Source organism: Octodon degus, unplaced genomic scaffold (genome assembly GCF_000260255.1).
Source record: "Octodon degus isolate 3935 unplaced genomic scaffold, OctDeg1.0 scaffold00342, whole genome shotgun sequence".
NCBI lineage: Eukaryota > Metazoa > Chordata > Mammalia > Rodentia > Octodontidae > Octodon > Octodon degus.
Genome location: NW_004524918.1, coordinates 404,940 through 427,300, shown reverse-complemented (window position 1 = coordinate 427,300; position 22,361 = coordinate 404,940). Strand labels below are relative to the sequence as shown.

The 22,361-nt window shown below is 45.8% G+C and overlaps 1 protein-coding gene across 1 annotated transcript in view; it reads left to right on the top strand.

Annotated features, from left to right (window-relative positions):
• Nucleotides 1-22,361, top strand: part of LOC101590727 (multidrug and toxin extrusion protein 1) — a 53,629-nt gene that overhangs the window by 7,666 nt on the left and 23,602 nt on the right. Inside the window, exons 2-14 of the mRNA XM_012513152.2 lie at nucleotides 1,937-2,038; nucleotides 2,756-2,824; nucleotides 4,094-4,242; nucleotides 5,421-5,463; nucleotides 7,177-7,221; nucleotides 10,614-10,711; nucleotides 10,877-10,974; nucleotides 11,076-11,189; nucleotides 11,273-11,340; nucleotides 14,544-14,652; nucleotides 15,457-15,532; nucleotides 20,510-20,579; nucleotides 20,834-20,966. Of these exons, the coding sequence (XP_012368606.1) occupies nucleotides 1,937-2,038; nucleotides 2,756-2,824; nucleotides 4,094-4,242; nucleotides 5,421-5,463; nucleotides 7,177-7,221; nucleotides 10,614-10,711; nucleotides 10,877-10,974; nucleotides 11,076-11,189; nucleotides 11,273-11,340; nucleotides 14,544-14,652; nucleotides 15,457-15,532; nucleotides 20,510-20,579; nucleotides 20,834-20,966 (1,174 nt within the window). The remainder of the gene's footprint in view (nucleotides 1-1,936; nucleotides 2,039-2,755; nucleotides 2,825-4,093; nucleotides 4,243-5,420; nucleotides 5,464-7,176; nucleotides 7,222-10,613; nucleotides 10,712-10,876; nucleotides 10,975-11,075; nucleotides 11,190-11,272; nucleotides 11,341-14,543; nucleotides 14,653-15,456; nucleotides 15,533-20,509; nucleotides 20,580-20,833; nucleotides 20,967-22,361) is intronic.

Here is a 22,361-nt window from a genome sequence, read left to right as displayed (position 1 = left end):
CAGTTTTGTATGAGGGAGAGGAGCCAGGGAGATGGCTCAGTGGAATAAGTGCTTCCTTGGCAAGCACAAGGGCCTGAGTTCAATCCCCAGTTCCAAAAAAAAAAAAAAAAAAAAAAAAAAGGCAATTGTAGGAGGGAGAGAGACACCTGGGTCTGGGGTTGGGAACTGATGCAACAAAGATATGCCCTTGCTTTTGTGTGGGCATCATGCACACAGAGTTAGGAGCAGGCCACTCCTCTTTTGGTCATTCCTTGTTTTCTTTTGAGTCAGGGCCTTACTATTTATCCTGTGCTGGCTTCAAACGTGGGACCCTCCTATCTCAGCATCCTAGTCACTGGGATTATAGCCACCCACCACTGTGCCTGGCCACTTCAGTTTTTGAAGGACTGGGTCCATCGCCAGAGTTGAAAACTTTGTCTCTGATGTGGATTCTGAGGAAGGAAAAAAAAAACTATTCTGTCATAGTTTGGGGGCCTACTCAATGCCTAATTAGCTCCTGCTGTGGCAATTTTGGGGCAGCAGCAGCATGGGCAGACAAGCTATGCATGGGTCAGGTGAAGGCCAGCACGGGAGCTGGACTACTGAAGCCCAAGAAGGAGGCGTGTTTGAGCTCAGCACAGAGGAGCCCATGTCCTTTGAAGGCTGTGTGAAGTAGCATTGAAGCTGGAGCAGCAGCAAGGTCACCACCCTGGCACATCAGCCTTGGAAAGGGCCCTGTGGGGGACAAATCCTCAGGCAACTGTTCTCTCCTCCTAGGCAGTGGGGATCAGATGAATCCTCTCTTGGGCCAATAGCCCCTCTGGAGCAAGATACTGGACTGCCTGGGTCTAGCAGATGGGGAAGCAGAAAAGGGATTTAAATTAACCTCAGGAAACAAGCTGAGTATCTAACTGTGCAACAATTCATAGTAGTCACTAGAAGAGAGGCTCAGTATTCCGGAACCTGAGTTTGCACTAGTATCTGAGCCTTCATAGAATTAAAGAACTAGACGTACTAGGCAGATTGGTAGCATTTCCCCAGGACGCTTGGATCTCACTGGCCTTCTAGTTGGGTGATGATGTCCCTACCCACCACCTCATAGTTGTGGAATATCTTGAGGTGAGTTACAGTCCATCTTCTTTGTATGAGAATCTGCACTAGGAATCTGGGATAACAAGGGGATTTTCCAAGAATGCAGCTTCTGGAAACTTCAGAAGAAACAATGTGATCTTTGGTGTGAGAAGTTAAAGTGAAACGCATATCCCAAAGACTGGGATGTTCTCAAAAATACAATTTTGTGGAGGCTTGGGGGTGGAGAGAAGCTAGTTACTGAGTATAGGGGTACAACTGATTGGAGGAACAACTTCTGTGGTAGAGGGGGTTGAATTAAGGGCTTTCATACTGAGCTACATTCCAGCCTTTTTTTTTTTATTTTAAATTTTGAGACAAGGTCTCACCAACTTGTTAAACTGCCTAAGCTGGGGTTGGATTTGAGACCCTTTAGCCTCAGCATGCCAGAGTGAATTTTTGATGTTTTCTCACCCAGTAGGATAACTACAGTTGACAACAATTAATTGCATGCTTCAAAGTTGCCAGTGAAGATTTTGAATGTTCCCAATGCAATACATATCGAAGGTGATAGTTGTGCCACTTACCCTGGGCTCCTTATCACTCAGGGTACACTGTGTTGATATACCACAAGCATATAAATTATTGTATGCCAATTGAAATATTTTTTAAAGGTTAAAAAATGGAGTCTGACCTACTCCTTGCGGACAAGCATTTTATTGTTTCATGGAATCCCTGAGAAATTGTCCGCTCGCCCATAGAAGCTGGAAGTGGCTGCCTGACACTCGGAGTGTCCTTACTTCCCCCTGGGGGTGGCTGGGGCAGGCACTGCGCTGCTCCCGGGACTGTGTGGCTGGCACTCATCTCTCCTAGCCCTCTCTCTTCCCAGTTCCTGGCCCAGCTCATGGTGTTCCTGATCAGCTTCATCAGCTCTGTATTCTGCGGCCACCTGGGCAAGCTGGAACTGGATGCCGTCACACTGGCAATTGCGGTAGGTAGGAGACTTGCTAGTGGCTGAGCGAAAGCTGCCTGTTGTATTTACCTGTTTCTTCCTGCTTCTGTAACAGGTTAGCACAACTGGGTGCCTTAAAACTATCTCAGTGAAGCCTGAACTGGGTTTCACTGGGTTTAATGTCAAGATGCTGCAGGACTGCAGTCTTAAGTAATTCTCCTTTGCTGTGTGACCGCAGGTTCCAAGGTTCGAGGGGTTAGAATGGGGACATCATTCGGGGGTGTTAGTCTGTTGGCCACATCATGTGACTTATAATCTGTGGAGCTCTGATTCCTCTGTGGTCCCATATCTGGGGGAAGGAAACTGTAGGAGGGGACTCAAAATCTGCCATTACCAAGAGGAACCAGCTCATCCATGCCCCACTCCTGTCAATCTCACCGAACCCTAATCTGGGCAGGGCATGGAATGGTGAAGGCCTAGATCCAAATCAGTGTCCAGAATAGTTCCTGACCCTCAGAGCTGGAGGACAAAAAAATTTAAAAACACAAGAAGGTTGTGTGATAACCCTACCTAGATTTTTTGTCCCTTGCAGAATTTGTGTGTGTCCTTCAAGGTAGGCCCAATGAACATAAGCAGGGACTCCAGGCCTTCACACAGGTGATTAAATCAGCTTGTTAATGCTGATGGAGGAGCACGGCACAGTAGAGAGCCGGCCTTCCTGTCCTTTCAACTCTGGCTTATTTGGTTTATCTCCAGATTATCAACATCACTGGCATTTCTGTGGGACATGGCTTATCTTCTGCTTGCGACACCCTCATCTCCCAGGTAAATGGAAGTGGCCACATTTTCACAGCAGCCCCAGACATCTCCTGAAAGTAGGTGGAAGGAAGGACCCCACTACTAGGAGGGAGAGTCAGCCCTCAACTTCAGCTCTCCTTACCTGCATTCTTTGCAATATGAGTGGGTTTCTTTCAGCCTTGCGAGCTACTGTAGGTCTGATGACTGCTCTGTACTACATTTTAACCAAGCAGGGGACAGTTTGTGAAAGTTCTTCCTATCACTCATGTTTTAGTTGCTGTAGTCTCGTGGTTCTCACACCTGAGCCTGCATCAAAACCCCTCGAGGGCTTGTCACCTGGGCCCCCGCTCTGGGTGATGCTGGGTGTTTAACATGCTTGCTGAGGAGAGGCGGGCAGGAGTGGGAGGGAAACATTCTGAGTTGTATACTGAGGCTTTGTCCCTCAAGGTGGGGTGACAGACCAACTCACCTCTCCTAAGCTGAAGATAGTTTTAGTCAAAAATTCATTCAATATACTTAACCTACGAAACACCCTGGCTTAGCCTGTGGAAGATCCTGGCTTAGCAACAGAATATTGTAGTGCATCAGCGGTTCCCATTGTGATTGGGTGGCTGCCTGGGGGCTGTGGTTTGCTGTCACCACCCAGCTTTCTGTGAGAGGAGGACCTTCTGTACTGCTAGCGCAAGCGGGATTCAAAGTCACAATTCAAAGTTCAGTTTCTTTCTACTGAATTCGTATCCCTTTGGTACCACCTTAGGGTCAAAAGAGTATAAGGCTGTCCATCCAGAGCTGAGCAGCCTCTGTGTTTGCTCATGCAGTGGTGTAAGCCTTGCCCCTATGGCTGACCCGAAGGTGCCACAGAGAGGTCTCGCAGCACAAAGGTGGAAGACATGTGCACAACGTGGCTCCTGTAAGGCTGTAAGAGTTGTCTTCTCGCACCACTGGCCCTGGCCCCAAGTTTCTGCTTTAAAAGTTTCTGCCCCAGAAATCACATTTCTAGCAAGTTTGCAGTTTATGCAATCTGACTACAAGTTAGGGCCACAGGGGGGAAGTTTTAAAAATGATGCTGAGTCCCAATCTGGAATATATTTTAGTGGGACCCTGGCACCTGTGCTTTTTAAATGCTTCTCATATTCTTAAACCTCTGATCATTTTTTGCCATGGATGCCTGTTCCCTAAGGCATTTGGCTAAGTTTTCAGGGTACCTAGTGGCACACGTGAAGGCTCTGGGCTGGGGGACCATGGGGGTTTGCTGTTTCTGTGCTAATGGTCTTGTTTTGGCTGATTGCATCTCAGACTTATGGGAGCCAGAACCTGAAGTACGTGGGGGTGATCCTGCAGAGGGGCACGCTCATCCTGCTGCTGTGCTGCATCCCGTGCTGGGCACTGTTCCTCAACACCCAGCACATCCTGCTGCTCTTCAGGCAGGATCCAGATGTGTCCAGGTGAGACAGGGTCATCATGGCGGGTTCCGCAGGCATTCCAGCCAAAAGACCAGCATGTAGGCTCAGCCTTTGAGAGTTACACAGCACAGAAATGAGGCCAGACACCAAGCTGGCGGATAAATTCTCCTAGGCTGGCCCCTCCCATCCAGGCCTTAGTGGTTCCTGTATCTGGCTTATAAGATCTGGAACTCTCCTCCTCTGGAGGACTTCCAGGGTAAAGAATTTTGAATAGAATTAGATTTTCAAACTCCTGGTGGACTGAGGACACAGCTCAGAGGTAGAATGCTTGCCCAGCATGCTGAGGCCCTGGGTTTAATCCCCAGCACCAGGAGAAAAAAACAACCATAACAACAAAATAGCTTTGTTAACATCTTCTGTATGTCAATGTAGTTTTTTTATATTTTTCATAGTAATTCCTGACCATGGTTAGTGTTAAAATCATCTGGGTGCTTTATGCCCTACTCCGTATCTCTAGGCCCTCTTCTCTCTTTTAATTCATTGACGGGGAGGGCCTGGATATTAGTAGCTTTCAGAGCCTCTCACATGATTCCAGTGAGCTGCCACATTTGAGACCCATTGTTTAATGGGTTAAAATCTTTAAAATTAAGAAATTCTTGCTCTAAACCAGCAGCTCCAACCCAGAGGTATCTGGCAGCATTTGAAGGCATTTCTGGGTATCACAACTGGTCATGGGCTGCGACACATCCTGCGATGTACAGCACAGTTCCCAATAGTTTTCTGGCCATAGTGCAATGCTGAGAAACCTTGTCCTGCACCCAAAGACTTGGAAAAGCAAGAAAGCAAATTTGGGTTACGTCAAACTCTGTATAAACTTTCTTATTTGCTCTGGTCATTTAAGTCCATCTATTTAGAAAGAGTGGAAAATGCAAAAGGCACCTTCAGTCATTACTTATTTTATTCTGCTTCTCTCTCTGGCGAAAGGCAAACATGGTTTTCATTGTGACCATTAGGGACATAACCAATTTGTCCTTGAAACACTGGGGGTGGGGTAATTCAATTGCAAGAGCCAACTGTCTTAAATTCCCACTGTTGGATGGCCCTTGGGGATCCTCTGGGGAGAAGAGTCCAGACTATTATTTTAGGGTTTAAACCATACCTCAAATAATGATAGAGAGGCCTCCATCATTGATTGTGATTTTTATCTTTTCATTATACAGGCTTACCCATGCCTATGTCATGATCTTCATTCCAGCTCTTCCGGTAAGTTTTGAAGGATTTGCAGGCTCCCTTCTTGGGGTCTGTAGGTAAAAAGTGGCTGTGACACCCCTGAGCCCCATGTCTGGCTCAATCTTACATGATTCACACACATGTATTAGCTTCTTCATGGAAACATGGTTTCAATTGTGACCATTAGGGCCATAACCAATTTGTCCCTCAAACACTAGGGTAGATGATTCATTTTCAAGAGACTAGTGTCTTAAATTGCCACTGCTGGATAACCCTTTGGGGTCATCTGGGGAGATGAGTCCAGACTATGGACCATACCCAGCTCAGAGCTGCTTTGATCTTTAGACTTTTGTGTCTGCTGCAGGGGGCTGGAGGGGTCACATGGAGCTACCAGGGGGTGTTAATGTTTGACACTCAGTCATGTATGGTCAATGAACTACCAAAGCTAAGTCTGCCCAGTTGGAGAGCATAGATGAGTTAGTTTGCTGAGGCTTCTATATCTAAACACCAGAGGCTGATGGGCTTAAGCAACAGAAATGTACTTCTTCACAGCTCTGAAAGCCATACATCTAAGGTCAAGATGTTGGCACAGTTGCTTTCCTCTGTGGTCTCTGCTTGGCTTGCAGGCAGGTATCTGCCCTTTTGCTGCCACGTAACACGGTCATCCTCTTTTTACTCTGAGAAACTCGGTGAAAATTCTGTCTCTGAAACTCGGTCTCAAAGTAAGAAGGGCTGAGAGTGTAGCTCAGTGGTAGAGCACTTGCCTAGCATGTGTGAGGCCCTGGGCTCAGTCTCCAGTACTATAAATGAATGAATGAATAAATCAATGAATGAATGATCAATCAATCAATCAATCTATAAGGCTGAAGCAGAAGAATCACAAATACAAACCTAGTTGGGGCAAATTAGTAACTTAAGTGAGACCCTGTCTCAAAATTAAAAAATAAAAACTCTCAGACTGTGCATGTAACTCAGTGCAAAGACTGGATTCAATCTCCAGTACCACCCACCCTCAAAATTAAAATAATAAGTAAGTGACGAAGTAAAGGCACCAATTCTGTTAGGTTAGGATTCTTTAATTTTAATTTGATCCCGTCTTTAGAGATCTCCCCCCCAAAAAAAAAAAAGAAAAGAAAAGAAAAGAAAAGGACCTCCAAATAGGCACCTGTGTGTGTATTAGGGCTTCAAAGTGTGAATTTGGGAGACATAATTCAGCCCACAGCAATAACCATTTGCCCTTATAACTGGCATTGTGTTCTCTCCCTAAACTAAAGACTTTTTAAAATTTATTTATATGTTTTTGTGGTGCTAGGGATTGAACTCTGGCCCTCACACATTCGAAGCAAACACTCTCCCACTTAGTTACACCCCAGCACTGTCCTTAAATATTTCTAATGTGATATTCTTTGATTGTTCCACCAAATAGGACAGCATCCTGGTTTACAAGTGTGGGTCCTCTGAGTTTTATCTCGAAGTTCCCAGGAAAGTCCTTGCATGTATTGAATAAAGTTACATTTCCACTGGCCAGTGGGGAAGGGGGTTGGGTGGGGAGGGTGGATCACATTCCTCCATAAGGGAGGTGACCACAAATGCCCTGCCCACCCCCACACTTGTGTGGTGCCTCTGTGTCCCTGTGCAGGAGCAAAGGGCAGCCAGGCCTTGGTCATGGCACAAGCCAGCTGTGGCTCCAGTTCACTGATGTGTGTCCGGCCGCACTGTTAACGTTCACCTCTTCCTCTCTTACAGGCAGCCTTTCTTTACATATTACAAGTTAAATACCTGCTCAACCAGGTAATGGGGGTGGTCCTTTTCCCTGGGGGGAACCCTGGGGAGTGGAGGCCCTGCAGACACCCAGGAGTCAGGGAATTGGGGTAGAAGGAGCTCGCCTTCTTAGAGCCACTGAAATATGTTTTCAAGGTTGTATGCACAGGACTTCGACGTGGAGAGGGTCGTTAAGTGATAGGAGGGAGTGAAAGTATTATTTTTGGCTCTGGAAAATTCATATCCAGTTCTTACTTGGAAATATTGTCATTGGCTTTATTAGCGTCAGAGATGCTGTGTTCTTTGGCTCTCTGGAGGGAGGGAGGCAGGCCTGTCTAATCTCCAGAGGGCTGAGGGTTATAGTCACCTGTCAGGTCCCAGAGGGCCATCCTTGTTGCTCAGCTCTTTTTGAAAGCCCTTAGTTTCTCTAGTGGGGACACAAAAGTTCAAATTGTAATGATACCTAGTGTCAGTCAGGACTCTTCCCACATGGCCCAGAGGTCCTGGTGCAGATATATGATTCTAGTGTATGCTGTGGGACATGGGCTGTCCTTCTAGACAAATCCAGCTCAACGCAGGACCAGGCCAAATGTCCTTGCCACACTTTTCAGAATATATACCAGGAAAGGTAAGGAGGGAGTTTCCTACCTACTTCATCATTGTAATTTAGGGGGCTTGCTGGTTAGCTCAGTTGTTTAAGCACCTGCGTGGGCAAACCCAGTCAGGGTTGCAAGACTGTGGTTCAATCCCCAGCTCCACATGCCATACCACACCTGCCACTAAGGCAGCCTGAGCCAGCCTCACCTCCAAAAAAAAAAAAAAAAAAAAAAAAAATTCCTTCTCAACTTTTAGGGCTGGCCAATTAACTCAGCGGATTAAATCACCTGCTTAGGCAGGTGCAGGGGCCAGAAGTTCGATTCCTGGGCCTGCTGTCCTGGCCCTGCCTCTGGGAGTGCGTTGAGACAGCGATTGAAACTGGGCAAGGTGGCGCATGCCTGTAATCCCAGAGCTTGGGAGGCTGTAAACAGGAGGATCACTACGAGTCTGATCTATGCAGTGAGACCCTGTATACCCTGTATACACTGTGCTTAATACAAAAAAAAAATCATTGTAATTTAGGATATTATCATATTAATAAAAATAGCATTGACATACTTTATTGGTGTGTATATTATATACTTGAACTTGACATAGGTGAGAAAAGGAAATTAGCCTTTTTGATTCATCTGGGTTGTGTGGTTTTAGTTGAGAACTTAGCTGGAAGCAGAGAGAGTCCTAAGCATCCTGTAGGGTCTCTTTCTTGGCTATCAGTTATCTAGCAACTTGGTGAACTACCCTCAGGCTCAGGATTGCTAACAGGAGGACCAAAGTGGGGAGGAACCCTTCACATTCTTCATCTCAAGGCCAGGGGAAGGACCTAGAAGTGAAGCACCTTGAGCTGAGAGGGCCCGGGAGGTGGTAACCAGGTGTGGCTTCCGAGGTGAGGTGGGGAGAAGGGCCTTCCAGGTAGTGGAGCAACAGGGCCCTTCACAGGGCTGGGCCGTGCAGAGTGCGCAGGATGCTGCAGTGCGGGTAACACAGTGGGCAGTGCCTGCCACGGTGTGGGGGACACGGTGGGCATTGCCTGCCATGGTGTGGGGGCCACAGTGGACGGTGGCATTAGGATGCTGAGCCTGGTGTGGTGGAGGAGAGCCTAGTGCTCTCTGCTAGAGATTTCAGTTTATAGGAAACAAGCTGATGGGCTGGGCAGAGATGAGAGCTGTGGAAACTGGGGGATGACGCAGGTTCGTGAGGGAGAATCACTGTGGCCGAGCACTAAAAGGTGTGAGAATGGGCTGGTCTTTGTAGGTGGAGATGGCCAGTGGTAGGGGGACCATGGGAGGGGAGGAAGTGGCACTGTAACTCAAATTTTCTGCTGTGGGGGCCTCCTTAGGGAGACAGCTGGCCAGTAACTACATGCAGGACAAAAAGCAGCAGCTGGCTATGTGGAGAAGGTTAACAACCTGAGAATAAGGGCGAAAGAGGATGCAGGAGACCCAGGCAGGCCTTGCCTTTCGGGTGGACAGCTAAAGGCTGCTGGAGTGGAGGGTGGTGGCCCTGTGCGTCCTGGGATCTTCCCTGAAAAGCTTTCCCCTTATCTGCCTCTGGTCTCTATCTCTGTGTGCATGGCTGTCCATCTGTCTCTCTGACTTCCAAACCTCCTTCCTAGCTGTCCTTAGGAGACTGCTGCATGACACATTCCCAGCCAGTACATCTTGCTCCAAACACCTGCTGCTTGCCTCCTGTCTCTCAGTTCAGTGGCCTCCACCACTTTCTGTTCCGGTCACCTGTCCTTTGTAGGCCCATTGGACCTGTGGCTTCGTCTTCATCTCCTATGTTGGTCAGTCTCCTGGTCCTGTAGGTCCTACCTATTCCTCCTTTTTTTTTTTTTGCTGTATCACTACCTGAATTCATCTTCTGTCATTTGTCTTTGGTATCATTTCCTTAGGCTCCTAACTAGTCTCCCTGCTGCCAGCTTTTCCTTGGGTCCATCCTACACCGAGCTGTCTGCCTGAAATGTAAATCTGATCACAGACTCCCTTGCTGAAAACTAAACAGGAACTCTTGCCAAATGAGTGGTCCATGTAAGAGGTCAGCCAAGGCTCATCCTGATATGGACTCGAGTCCTATTTTCCTTTAATCTGTAAAGCTAGACAGGTGTTGTGCATGCCTGTAATGTCAGTACTCTGGAAGGCTGATGCAGGACAATTGCAAGTTCAAGCCCAGCCTGGGCAATTTAGCAATTTAATGAGACCTTATCTCAAAAACAAAAACAAAACAAAAGTGTCTGGAGATGTAACCTAGTGCAAAAGTCCTGGGTTCACTCATCAGTAAAAACAAAACAAACAGAACCCCAAAACTTGCAAAAGATGAATACGGTAAGTGCTCTGGGATTAAGCTCTATGTAGACAGTCCCTATGTCTTGGAGATTCCAAACAGACCAGGTGTTTCTCCTGCCCCTACCTCTCAGAGTTAGCTCTGACAGAGTCTGCTCCACTTCCCAGAAAGGAATGTTGGTTTCACAAGGCCTTCTTAAGCCAGTTTTCTGAATTTCAGTATGGTGGAGATAGCTTTGTGCTTCCATCCACTACCCATCATCATCTGCAGTGTCATCTTTAAACATATTGTCCCTGCCAGCACCCATCCTTGCAGATGAGCCACTTTTCTTCCTTCTCTGCTGCCTTTTATCCTTCCTGTGTCCCTCTGTGGCCTCAGCTCCATACTTCATGCTTGAAAGAGAGGAGGAAGAGGAGGGGAGAGCGAGAAGGTGGGAGCAGTAGGGATGTGGTATCCCCAGTTCACCCCTTGTGCAGGGACACTGGCAGAGCTGGAGCCTGATGCACATCCTTGTAAGTGTGGCCTGCAGTATCTTCTTGTTCCAGGGAATCGTTCTGCCCCAGATTGTGACTGGAATTGCAGCCAACCTTGTCAATGCCTTTGCCAACTATATATTTCTCTATCAGCTACACCTTGGAGTGATGTGAGTCCAGTTTCCTCTTGGGGCAGGGAGGAGGGATGACTTGCATGTGGCTTTTCCAGGGGTGAGAAGAAGAGCACACAATGGGTGGACAGCTCTGTACCTCTCTGACAGGGAGGGAGGCTCTGGGGCACAGGCACCTGTTCTTACAGACACCCTCCTTTCCAGGGGTTCTGCGCTGGCCAATACCATTTCCCAGTTCACCCTGGCTCTTCTCCTCTTTCTCTACATCCTCTGGAGAAAACTGCATAAAGCCACTTGGGGAGGTAAATGCTGCCTCTTCTTTCATCTTGGATGTGGGTCTGCCTGGGGCTGAGCAGCAGTCCCATGGCCCAACACGTTGGAAATGTGTACGTCATGCCTGCAGGCTGGTCCCTCGAGTGCCTGCAGGACTGGGCCTCCTTCCTGCACCTGGCCATCCCCAGCATGTTCATGCTGTGCATTGAGTGGTGGGCCTACGAGATCGGGAGCTTCCTGAGTGGTACGTGTGCGGGCGGTAGGATGACTGAAGGCAACGTGGGGGGCCTGTGCAGAAGCACGGGGTCAGCTGTTTTTGTTTACCAGGTGTCCTCGGCACTGTGGAGCTGGGAGCACAGTCCATCGTGTATGAGCTGGCTGTCATTATGTACATGGTGAGTATCCTGGAGCTGCTGCGTAGATGCACTTGATGTTTTTCTTGCTTGAGCTCTGAGAGAGTCCTGCAGGTGAACACAGGCATTAATGTTGCAAGGAGTAATCTGCAAAATGAGTGACCAAAATAAAATGTCGTCTAGAGCAGGGAGGGTCCTTGTGGTGCGGCTGGCTGTTCCCTGTGAGCTGCAGGCAGGGATGGGCAGAAATTCCCAGGATCTGCTGGTTCTCTGTCTCTAACATAGTTCAAATTTGAAAGAGTTGGTAGTTTTCACACACTTTCTTTCTTTTTTTGCGGAACTGGGGATTGAACTCAGACCCTTGTGCTTGCCAGGCAAGCGCTTATTCTACTAGCCATCTCCCCAGCCCCTTCATACACTTTCATCATCTTCTTCAGTTGTCACTACAGAAAGGTCTTAAGAGGCCAGGTGAAGTGGAACTAGGGTACCATAAGTGCTAAGCTAAGCCTGTCACTGTGCCAGCTCCTCTCCTGTCCTAAAGCCTCTTTGCTACAGGACAGTGGAGCCCCTAAGAGAGCGACTCAAAAGACCGCAGAGCAGCACCTCAAGCAGATGCTTGAATGTAGTGCTCCCAGCTGTGCCACACACAGTGGCCAGAGCCTGGTGGCCTCCGGCATCCACCAGCTCCTAGTGAGCCGTGGATGAGATGTGCGTGCACAATGGGTTGGAGTCAGCCTTGGAAAGGAAGGACATTCCGATGTTGTAGAGAAGAGCTGTAGCTCTTAGAGGCTTTTCTGAGAATTGTTTTACTGGAAACATCAACTAGGAATTCTGAAGGACTCTATAGCAAGCACCATTTCAAAAACAAAACCGAAGATGGGAGCTGGGGCCTACAGCTTGGTAGTGGAGGCCTTGCCTGGCATACTTGAGGCCCGGGGATGTATGCCTACCACTGCAGAACAAAATGAAACAGCAATAAAATCAGAGAGGGGCATTTGAGACATGGAGAGAGAGAGTAAAGCCGGCATATTTTTGGGTTTTTTTGTGGTATTAATGCTTAGATTCTATCATCCATTAGTTATATTTATAATATATAGGTATATATTAAATATATAATATGCATACTATATATATCTTTAAATGTTATATATTTATGATGTTAGGTATATTTAAAACAAGTATTTCCTATTTTCTTTAAGAATCATTCTCTTATGAGCCTGTGCTTTTTCACTTTTTTATTTTTTTGTCTTTTTGAAAAGTGTTTCCCTGTGAAGTCCAGACTGGCCTTGAACTCACTGTGTAGCACAGGCTGGCCTCAAACTAGCAGCCATCTTCCTGCCTCAGCCTCCTGAGTGCTGAGATCATAGCTGTGCACCACCATGCCTAGTGGGACTGTGCTTTTAGTTTTTGTTTTTTTTTTTTTCTATCATTGGTAGAATGTTATAAGCCATATTTCTCAATTTTTATGTTTATTTACATAAAAATTTACATCTCTGCCTTCAGAGACTACATCTAAATCAAAATTTCTAAGTGGAACATTAGTACCCCACTGTGTGTGGTATAGTTTTTTTTTTTTCTTGTGGTATGGGGAATTGAATTGAGGCCCTTGTCCTTGCCAGGCAGACACTTATTCTACTCAGCTATCTCCCTGGCCCCTGGTATAGTTTTAAACTAGCCCCCCATTGTTGAATATTTAATTTCCAGTGTTTCAACATTGGAATTAATACCTTAGTGAGCATATTTGCTGTTTCTTTTTTTCTTTATTGTTTTGTATTTTTTTAGGGAAGGGTCTACAGGGTGTTCAGGGTCTCACTACTAGATCAGACTCATAGTGATCCACCTGTTTACAGCCTCCCAAGAGCTGGGATTACAGGTGTGTACTACGATGCCCAGTCTCAATTGCCAGCTCAGCAAACCCCAGGGGCAGGGCAGGTCCTATAGGCTGGGGATCAAACCCCTGGTCACTTTTTTTTTTTTTTCCTTTTGTGGCACTGGGGATTGAACTCAGGACCTTGCACTTGTTTACGCCATTGAGCTATATTACCAGCCCATACTTTTCCATCTCTAATGACATTTACTTGGTTGCTTAGTTAAGGTGGTACCTGCCAGGTACATGCTTGTCTCTTCCTTTTGTAGTAAGGATGCCATTTGGTGGGAGAGGTCTCTATGTCACTATAGTGAGCTTGCAGGCAGGGAATCAGGCTTCCATTTCTTTCTTTCTTTCTTTCTTTCTTTCTTTCTTTCTTTCTTTCTTTCTTTCTTTCTTTACAGTATCTACAGGGTCTCACTACACAGATTTGACTTATAGTGATCCTCCTGATTTTAGCCTCCCAAACTCTGGGGTTACAGGTGTGCGCCACCATGCCCAGTCTCGATCACCATCTCAGTGCACCCCAGGGGCAGGGCCGACAGCGCATGCTGGGGATCAAACCCAGTCCCTGCGTTCCATTTTGGTTTTTTTATAATCTTCAATCTGTATGTCAGATTTTCTTTTCTTTCTTTCTTTGTTCTCTGTCTCTCTGTCTCTGTCTCTGTCTCTCTCTCTCTCTCTCTCTCTCTCTCTCTCTCTCTCTCTCTCTCGGCACTGGGGATTGAACTCAGGACCTTGCGCTTGCCAGGCAAGTGCTTATCCTACTGAGCTATCTCCCTAGTCCATATGTCAGATTTTCTTTAAACTTGTGCTCAATTCTTCTGACTATAAGGCAACATTCATGTTCAAGTGAATGGTGAAACTTTTTCTTTATTATTCAAGTGGTAAATTTATAGATAATGGGCAAATCTTTATTGAGCATTGCCTAGTGGGAGGCACTTTTGAAGCAGTTGGCACATATAGACTTGGTAAAGCCCACAACAACTTTAGGGGTCGGTCCTGTGAGTAAAGCCTGTTTACAGCTAAAACAGTGGCTGTCCAGAAGGTGAAGTAACTTGTCCAGAGGCACACAGTTGATAAGGATAAGTACTTGTGTCAAAATTGGAACCCAGACTTTTTGACGTGCAAGTGTTCTTTCACGACAGCGCTTGAATGATACGCAGAAATGCCTGGTCTATGATTAGCATCATGACCTGGGATCCAGGTTTCCTATTTGCCCTGGTGGCTCCCGGCTGGACTAAGGGGATAAATTGCAAATGAGTCTTCAGAGCCTGGGGGATCGAGCTTTGCCAGGAAGGTGCTAAGCATGAGGCTGCTCCCTGTGCCACCTTCTCACCCTGCAGTTTTGCTGTTGTAGGTTTCCTTTTCATTTTAGATCCCTACAGGCTTCAGTGTGGCTGTCAACGTCCGGGTAGGAAACGCATTGGGTGCTGGAAACATCGAACAGGCGAAGAAATCCTCGGTGGTTGCCGTGCTGCTCACAGGTGCTGAGAGCCATTTGTATAAGCCTTGTGGTGCATGCAGTCTCCCCATTTCCTCAGACCTTGCTAGTCAGCCGTGCAGTGCTGTGACAAAGTGCCTGAGAAAATCAGTTTAAAGGAGGGAAATCTTATTTTGGCTCATGGTTTCAGTCCATGGTTGCTTGGCCCCACTGCTATGGGCCTGAGGGGAAGCTGCAAACCATGACTGGGAGCTCACTGTGGACCAAAGCTGCTCACCTAATGGCCCGCCAAATAGCTCTGGGGATTAAAGTGCCTACAAGCAGGGGCAGGGGCCAGGGGTTCGGTCCCCAGGCCTGCCGTGCTGGCCCCGCCCCTGGGGAGCGCTGAGATGGCAGTTGAGACTGGGCATGGTGGTGAGTGCCTGTAATCCCAGCTCTTGGGAGGCTGTAAACAGGCGGATCACTATAAGTCCAATCTAGTAGTGAGCCCCTGAACACCCTATAGACCTTCCCTAAAATTAAAAAAAACAAAAAACAAAAAACAAAGCTGCTCAGCCAGGAAGCAGAGAGAGGAGGCGAGGAGCACAGGACACACCCTGCAGAGGCTTGTCCCCAGTGACGTGCTCCTCCAGCTAGCCTCACGTCTCACAGTGTTCACAGCCTCCAAGTAACACTGTTAAAGAGAGGTGAGAACTCTCAGAATCCAGTTGCTTCCCACCAGCCCCGCATCTGAGTTCTGTTGCGCTGGGAGCCAGGCCTTCGCCACATGAGCCTGTGGGGGACATTCGATAGCCAACGATAATATACCTTGTTCACTGAGCCATTTCTCCTGCCCCTGTACTTCCAGAGCTCTTTGCTGCAATCTCTTGTGTCCTGCTGTTAGGCTGTAAGGACGTTGTGGGGTACATTTTCACTACCAACAGGTGAGTTCTGGGATGTTCTGCTTCATTTTCACTTCCTCCTTTTTCTTCTCCTTTTCCCTTTCCCCCTTCTTGATCCTTTCTCCCTTCTTCAGCTTCTTCTCATTTTGCAATGTGGGAGAATTAAACTTGGTGCCTTCACATTGAGCTCATCCTTAGCCTTTTTAAAAAGAATTTTGGGATAGGGCCTTGCTTGGTCACTAAACTGCCGAGGCTGGGCTTGAACTTGCCGTCCTCCTGCCTCAGTGCTGGGATTACAAATGTGGGTCACCATACCTGGCTGAGTGCTGGGATTTTCTTGAAATGTGAAATCTGTGGTATAAAAATGGTTACGGGCTGGGGAGATGGCTCAGTAGATTAAGTGCTTCCCTGGCAAGCGCAAGGGCCTGAGTTCAATCCCGGGTTCTGGGAAAGAAAAAAAAAAAAAAAAAAAAAAAAGGTTAAGGTGAGTAGATGCTGTCATGGGGAAGCCCTGGGACAGCTGCACCTTGGAGGGGTTTCTGGGTCATTCGCAAGATCAGAAGCTCCACGGATGTTGCTTGGGAGGGACAGGTTAGAGGTGGGAACTGATTCGCTATCTCAAAGGCAAATTTGATGGGGCATCAGTAGTGTTGCTGAAGAATTTTTGTGTATGATAAATCCTTTCTGTGCCCTGAGGATAGCTTTTGTTTCTTCCAAGAGGACAGCATCATATTCTGGCTATGTAGAAACAAGAGCCCAGCACACAGGAGGATGAAGCAGGAGGATCACAACTCTAAGGCCAGCCTGAGCTACATAGTGAGAACTTGTCTCAAAAAACAAAACAAAACATGGGCTCAGTTTTTATTTGGAATATCTTTATTAACAATTTTAGAATGCAAAGTGTCATTTTCTTTAGGGATGTAAGAAGCCAGTAGAGTGGAAAGAATTAAGTTTCACAGTTTATTCTTCACTTATTTGTCTTTAGGTGATGGGTGGTTGTTTTTCGGTCTCCGCCATTCTGCTACAGATTTCCCAGCTCAGACTGAGTAGGGAAGGCAGCCCAGAGAGTCCCCATTTTTCAAAGGGAGTTAGAAGGTATCCTGAGCTCCAGGACACAGTGATGTTTCCAATGGGAATGTGGCGGGCGTGTATTACTAATCTACTCACTTTGAACAGGAAGAAAAATGAAAGAAAAAGCCTCACATATTGTATCTTTAATATTAGAGGACGTAGGAAACTAAAGAATCAAATTAGTATCACACACAACATCTTTGGGTCAATGATGGACTGAATATAGGGCAGTCGGCCTATAAGGTTATAATGGGGCTGAAAAAGTCCTGGGCTATCACCTGGTCATGCTGTCGTGTCCACACCCTCACAGTCAGTGCCTCGGGCACATATTTGTGGTGACTCTAGTGTAGCAGCCTGCACTGCCAGTTGTATGAAAGCACAGCATTTGGATTTAGGTACCATGCATGGTAATTGGTACTTACTTATTGTTCATGGTTTAATAGTTGTTTAATTGTTAGTTTAGAATGTTCTCCAACTCATAAAAACCTGTGTGCTGTGAGGTGGTATGTGGTAGTACAGCACCAGCAGCCCCTTACACCTATTTATTGTGTCCCTTATGCTTGATTGGATGTTGTGTTGTGTTGTTCACCACAGCTGTTGAGGCCCTAGGCTGTACAACACACAGATGCATATATACAATATGACTTGGGTGTACAGTAGGCTGCATCATCTGGGTTTGTGTAAGTCACAAAGTACAACATGCAGTTGGTTTCCTCAGTGGATTTGTGTACGTTTGTGTAAGTTCATTCTGTGATCACACTCCAGCTAACCATATGCTGTCACTCAGCACTCTGGTTTCTAAGAGAAACCAGAAAAATCAGTGAAATAACATGAGGCATTGCAGCCTGCGGAGATAGCTTGGTGGTCTGAGCGCCTGCCTGGCAAGCGCAAGGTCCCAAGTTTGATCTTTGGTACCTCATGCCATGCTGGCCCTGGAACTGGGCATGGTGGTGCACACCTATAATCCCAGCGCTGGGGAGGCTGAGGTAGGAGGATCATTACAAGTCTAAACTGTGTAGCAAGACTCTGTATCAAAAATCAAAAATAAAAAAAAAAAAGAAGAAGAAAAGAAATGTTTCTTTTTAAAGAAACACTGCTTCAACTAATTACGGCAGAGGGAGAAGACATCTCTATACCAAGAAGAGGGGAGTACATTACTACAAAGCACAACCAGTTTCTAAAAATCTGGACAGACAAGCTGGGTGCGTTGATGGCACCAATGTATAATTCCAGCAATTTGGAGGAGGAGGCAGAAGGTCAGGAGGACCTCAAATTTGACCCTGTCTCAAAATAAAAAATAAAATAAGATGAGGAGGTACTCAGTGTAGGGTATTCTTGGGATCAGTCCTCAGCATCACACACACACACACACACACACACACACACACACACACACACACTCTTCCAAGAGACCAATTTGCACAAGTTTTTCCAAGGTACTTTTATTTTATTTTTTTTTAGAAGAGTAACAATGGTTAGTACATTGTATATTGTTACTGCCAAAGTAGTTTCTCATATTACAAGATATAGGCAAAAAATAATAAGTAAACAACATAGGTACAAACTTCTGTTTTTTTTTAAAGTCAACAGAAAATGGAAATATACTTTTTAAAGTTTCTAATACTAGGAAAAGATATCATACAATGTCTTTTAAATAAATTGTAAGTCAAAGATACACTATAAATCTTAGAGCAAAAATTAAGATTAAGCAATATTCAGAAAATTAAATGTTTCAAAACAATTGAACTAAGAAAAAGTTTTCATGATAGCAAAGAAGTACTAAGAGTAAAACATAAGATAAATACTGGAATGGCAAGTAAATGAGCAGCACTTCTAACAGTTTGAGGATAGGATATCGCACAAAGTTCTAGTGTGTTGTGGACATGCATAATGACCGTGACAGTTACTGGTGGCTAGGCATCACTTGTGGAACTGAGCTACAGCTATTTCTTTTCCAAGGAACTTTTTAAAAATGGAAAGAAATAGATAACATTTTAGGATCAAAACTTACTTAGAAAAGGTCTAAATAAAGTGATTTCCTTAAAAAGTAAAGTTTTTAAGTGCCCAAGCACCAATTCCAGAGGGTCCTAAAAAAGGATATTATCAAATCATTAATACATACATAGTCATATCCAGCCGGGAATATAGCTCAGTAACACAGCACCTGGCTGGCAAGCACGAGGTTGTGAGTTCAATTCTCAATACCACAAACATACACCAAGTGAATGATCAATAGTTACATCCAAAGACATCTGTTGTAGACAGAGCAAAGGAACAGAAAACTTTCACATTATTTTTATGAAGCAAATGATAGTGGTATGAAAACTGATGAAATTTGCACATAGAAAAGAAAACCACAGACATTCTTGCTCGCATTGACATAAAAATCAAAAATACTGGTAAGGAGATGCAAGTGTGGCTCAGGAGCAGGGTGCCTGCTTACTGTACACCAGGTCCTGGGTTCCATGCCCAGCACTAAAATAAAAATCCAGAACAGAAGGTAGAATACCACGTAGAGAATGCTATGTATGAAGGGTGGAGTGTGGAGGGGAAGTTGAGAATATCCATTCTACTTGCTCAAATATTTCATAAACACTAGACAAATTTCAAAACCAGTAAATATTATTCCCGGGGGACAGGATGGCAGTGAGTTGGCCCAGGACACTGGAGGCGTCAGTGCTTTTCCCTCTCCTTTTCTTATCATTCAATTTCTTTAGCTGTTTGTGCGCATTACCTATACAAAAATTAAATTACCCTTGGAGGGGAAGCAATTATTTTTTTTTTATCATGTTCAGTGCTAGATTACGTATTTATTCATTCACTCAATATTTATTAGCTGGGCACACCCCCATAGTCTCAGCTACCCAGGAGGACGAGGCAGGAGGGTCAAATCCAGCCTGGGCAACTTAATGAAACCCTGTCTCCAAAGAAAACTAAAACATAAAAAGGCTGAGGGTAGAACAATTGCCTAGCATGCACAGAGCTCTGGGATCAAATTCTTTTTCTTTTGTATTTTTTAGGGAAGGGTCTACAGGGTGTTTCGGGTCTCACTACTAGATTGGACTTGTAGCGATCCTCCTGTTTACAGCCTCCCAAGAGCTGGGATTGCAGTTACGCGCTGCCACTCTCAGTCTCAATTGCGGTCTCAGCGTGCCCCAGAGGTGGGGCCGGCATGGCAGGCCTGGGGATTGAACCCCTGGCCCCTGCGCCTGCTTGCAGGCGCTTTAATCCACTGAGCTATTTGGTCAGCCCTCAATCTCTGGTACTGGGAAAAAAATACTGCCAGATATTGATCTAGGTTTACTTGTGACCAATCTACTCAAGAATATAATGAAGTTTTTATCTCCCCAGGTCAGTGCTATAGCTTTGCTCATTTCCCATCACGAGTAAGCATTGAAATCCAAGTGTTTACCATCAGGAGTTAGGGCCCATTTCTAGGTACCAAGGACAATTAATTCTGCAAGAGACTTCTGTGGCCCTCACAGTTTACAGCTGGGTTCCACAGGGAGCACCGCTACCCCCAGCACAGGGGATGAAACTCAGGGCTTCCATCATGCTCAGCCTTCATGGAGAGCACCTTAACTCTTAGTCTGTAATGCTCCATCTGCGGCTGGAACACACTGGCCTGCCCCAAGGGACCAATGTTAAAAGAAGGATGGCAGTATAACCTAAATTTTAATTTGGGGGTAGGGGTTCCTAATATTTAATTGCTCTACAAATAGATCAAACAGACTATGTATTTTTTCTACAAGACATGAAGTACAACATACAGTTGGTTTCCTCTGTGGGTCAAGCAGCTGTAGAAATGTCCCTGTGCTGACTCTTGACCAGAACACATGTCCATGCTGAGGAAGGACAGAAGTGGAGTCCCATTATTGAGAAAATGAATTTTTTCTTTTCCATACATTTGTTCCCGCTAATCATCATGTGCTTTTTTTTTCTGAACAGAGACATCATTGCTCTGGTGGCTCAGGTGGTCCCAATTTATGCCGTGTCCCACCTCTTTGAAGGTCTTGCCGTACGTATTTGCAGAAGTCCCTTCAGCACTTGCATGACCTGTGTTATGTATCTCTCACAATGATGATACATTTCAAGTGGGGAGAGAGCATAGTAGGAGTATTATTATCATGCTCATCTCTGCAGAACACTGTCACTTGGTTATCAATTTTTAAGTTTGAGTACCCTGAAGTGGTAGGTCTGTGATCTGGTGTGTGTGGGGGTCTTTCAGAACCCCAGCAATGCTCACACTGATAGAATGTTACCTGCCTGCAGTGTACAAGTGGTGGCATCCTGAGGGGAACAGGAAACCAGAAGATTGGAGCCATTGTTAACGCCGTTGGGTATTATGTGATTGGTCTTCCCATTGGGATTGCACTGATGTTTGCGACTGAGCTTGGAGTGGTTGGTAAGCTCTCACCATGTTCATGCAGGGTTTGGTTATTCACAGGCTCAATGTTATTCATTGTCAGAGTACATTGAAACTTGACTGTGGAATTCTGGGATTTTCCTACACCCATTCCAGGCAGGGAAGGAACTAGGAGTGGACAGAAATTGTCTTCTGCTCCATCCAGGCCCGTGTTGGGTCATGCCACCCTTGCCTGGCTACACTGATGATCACAATTGAGATTGTCACAATTGAGCACAAAAAATTCCTTTTCTTGTCTTTTCCTGTTGGGTCATTGTACTGATTGATACATTGAGTCAGCATGAGAAATTTAGAAGTTTAATTAAGTGATTCAGCAGAGAGCCAAGAGCCAAGATTCTTGGTTTATAAATATCCTCATCCTGTGCAAGAGCAGGGCATCGAAGTTGTGTGACTTCTATACCCCAGCCCCAGGGTAGCTGGTTTACAGTATAAGGAGAGGAGAGAGGGGAGAAAGGCTGGATAGAAGCTTTAGCTGCTGCCCTTCCCTTTGCTCTTCACTATTTTTCTTTTCTTTCTTTTTTTAAAAGTATTTAGTACAGGGTCTATAATACACAGATCAGCCTCGTAATGATCCTTCTGTTTTCAGCCTCCCAAGCACTGGGATTAGAGGTGCACACCACCATGCCAGTCTCAATCACTGTCTCAGCATGCCCCGGGGGTGGGGCTGAATGGCACACTGGGGATTGAACCCTGGTCCCTGGGTCTGCCTAAGCAGGCATTTTAGTCCACTAAGCTATCTGGCCAGCCCTTCTTCGCTAGTTTTCTGCTGCTATGAACTGCTACTCTCTGCCATGTGCCACTCTGCCTGGGAGCCTGCCAAATATAGACTAAAACCTCCATAACCTGGGAGCTAAATAATCCTTTCCTTCCTTAAATTTGGTTGTTAGGTATTTTGTCCCAGCAACTAGTAAAAAGTAAGTGAGACAAAATTTGGTACCAGGAGTGTGGTTGTTGCTGCGACTCTACTTGACAATGTAGATTATAAACTTTTGGGAATAGTTCATGGAAAGATAAAAAGGTTTAAAAAGGTCCCTTACTAGTAAAGAGCTAAAATACCTTAAGCTGCTCTATATGGGAGACTCTGGTCAGGGCTCAAAAGACCAAAAGACTAATAAAAAGCCTGCCTATAATGATCATGCTAGGGAGGTTTCTGCTGGCAAGAAGGACAGCATTGGTTGTTGGACTGTGGATGATTTGTATTATGGCTTGGCAAAAAGCTTGTCTATATTTTGCTCCTGTCCAGAGACTTTGCCTGAGATTTAGATTAAGGACAGCAGACTAGTTAATCTTGAAAAAAAAACCTCAAGGCAGTCAAATATTGAGGCAGTGGCATGGATTTTTTTTTTTTTTTCCGGAATCAAGGATTGAACTCAG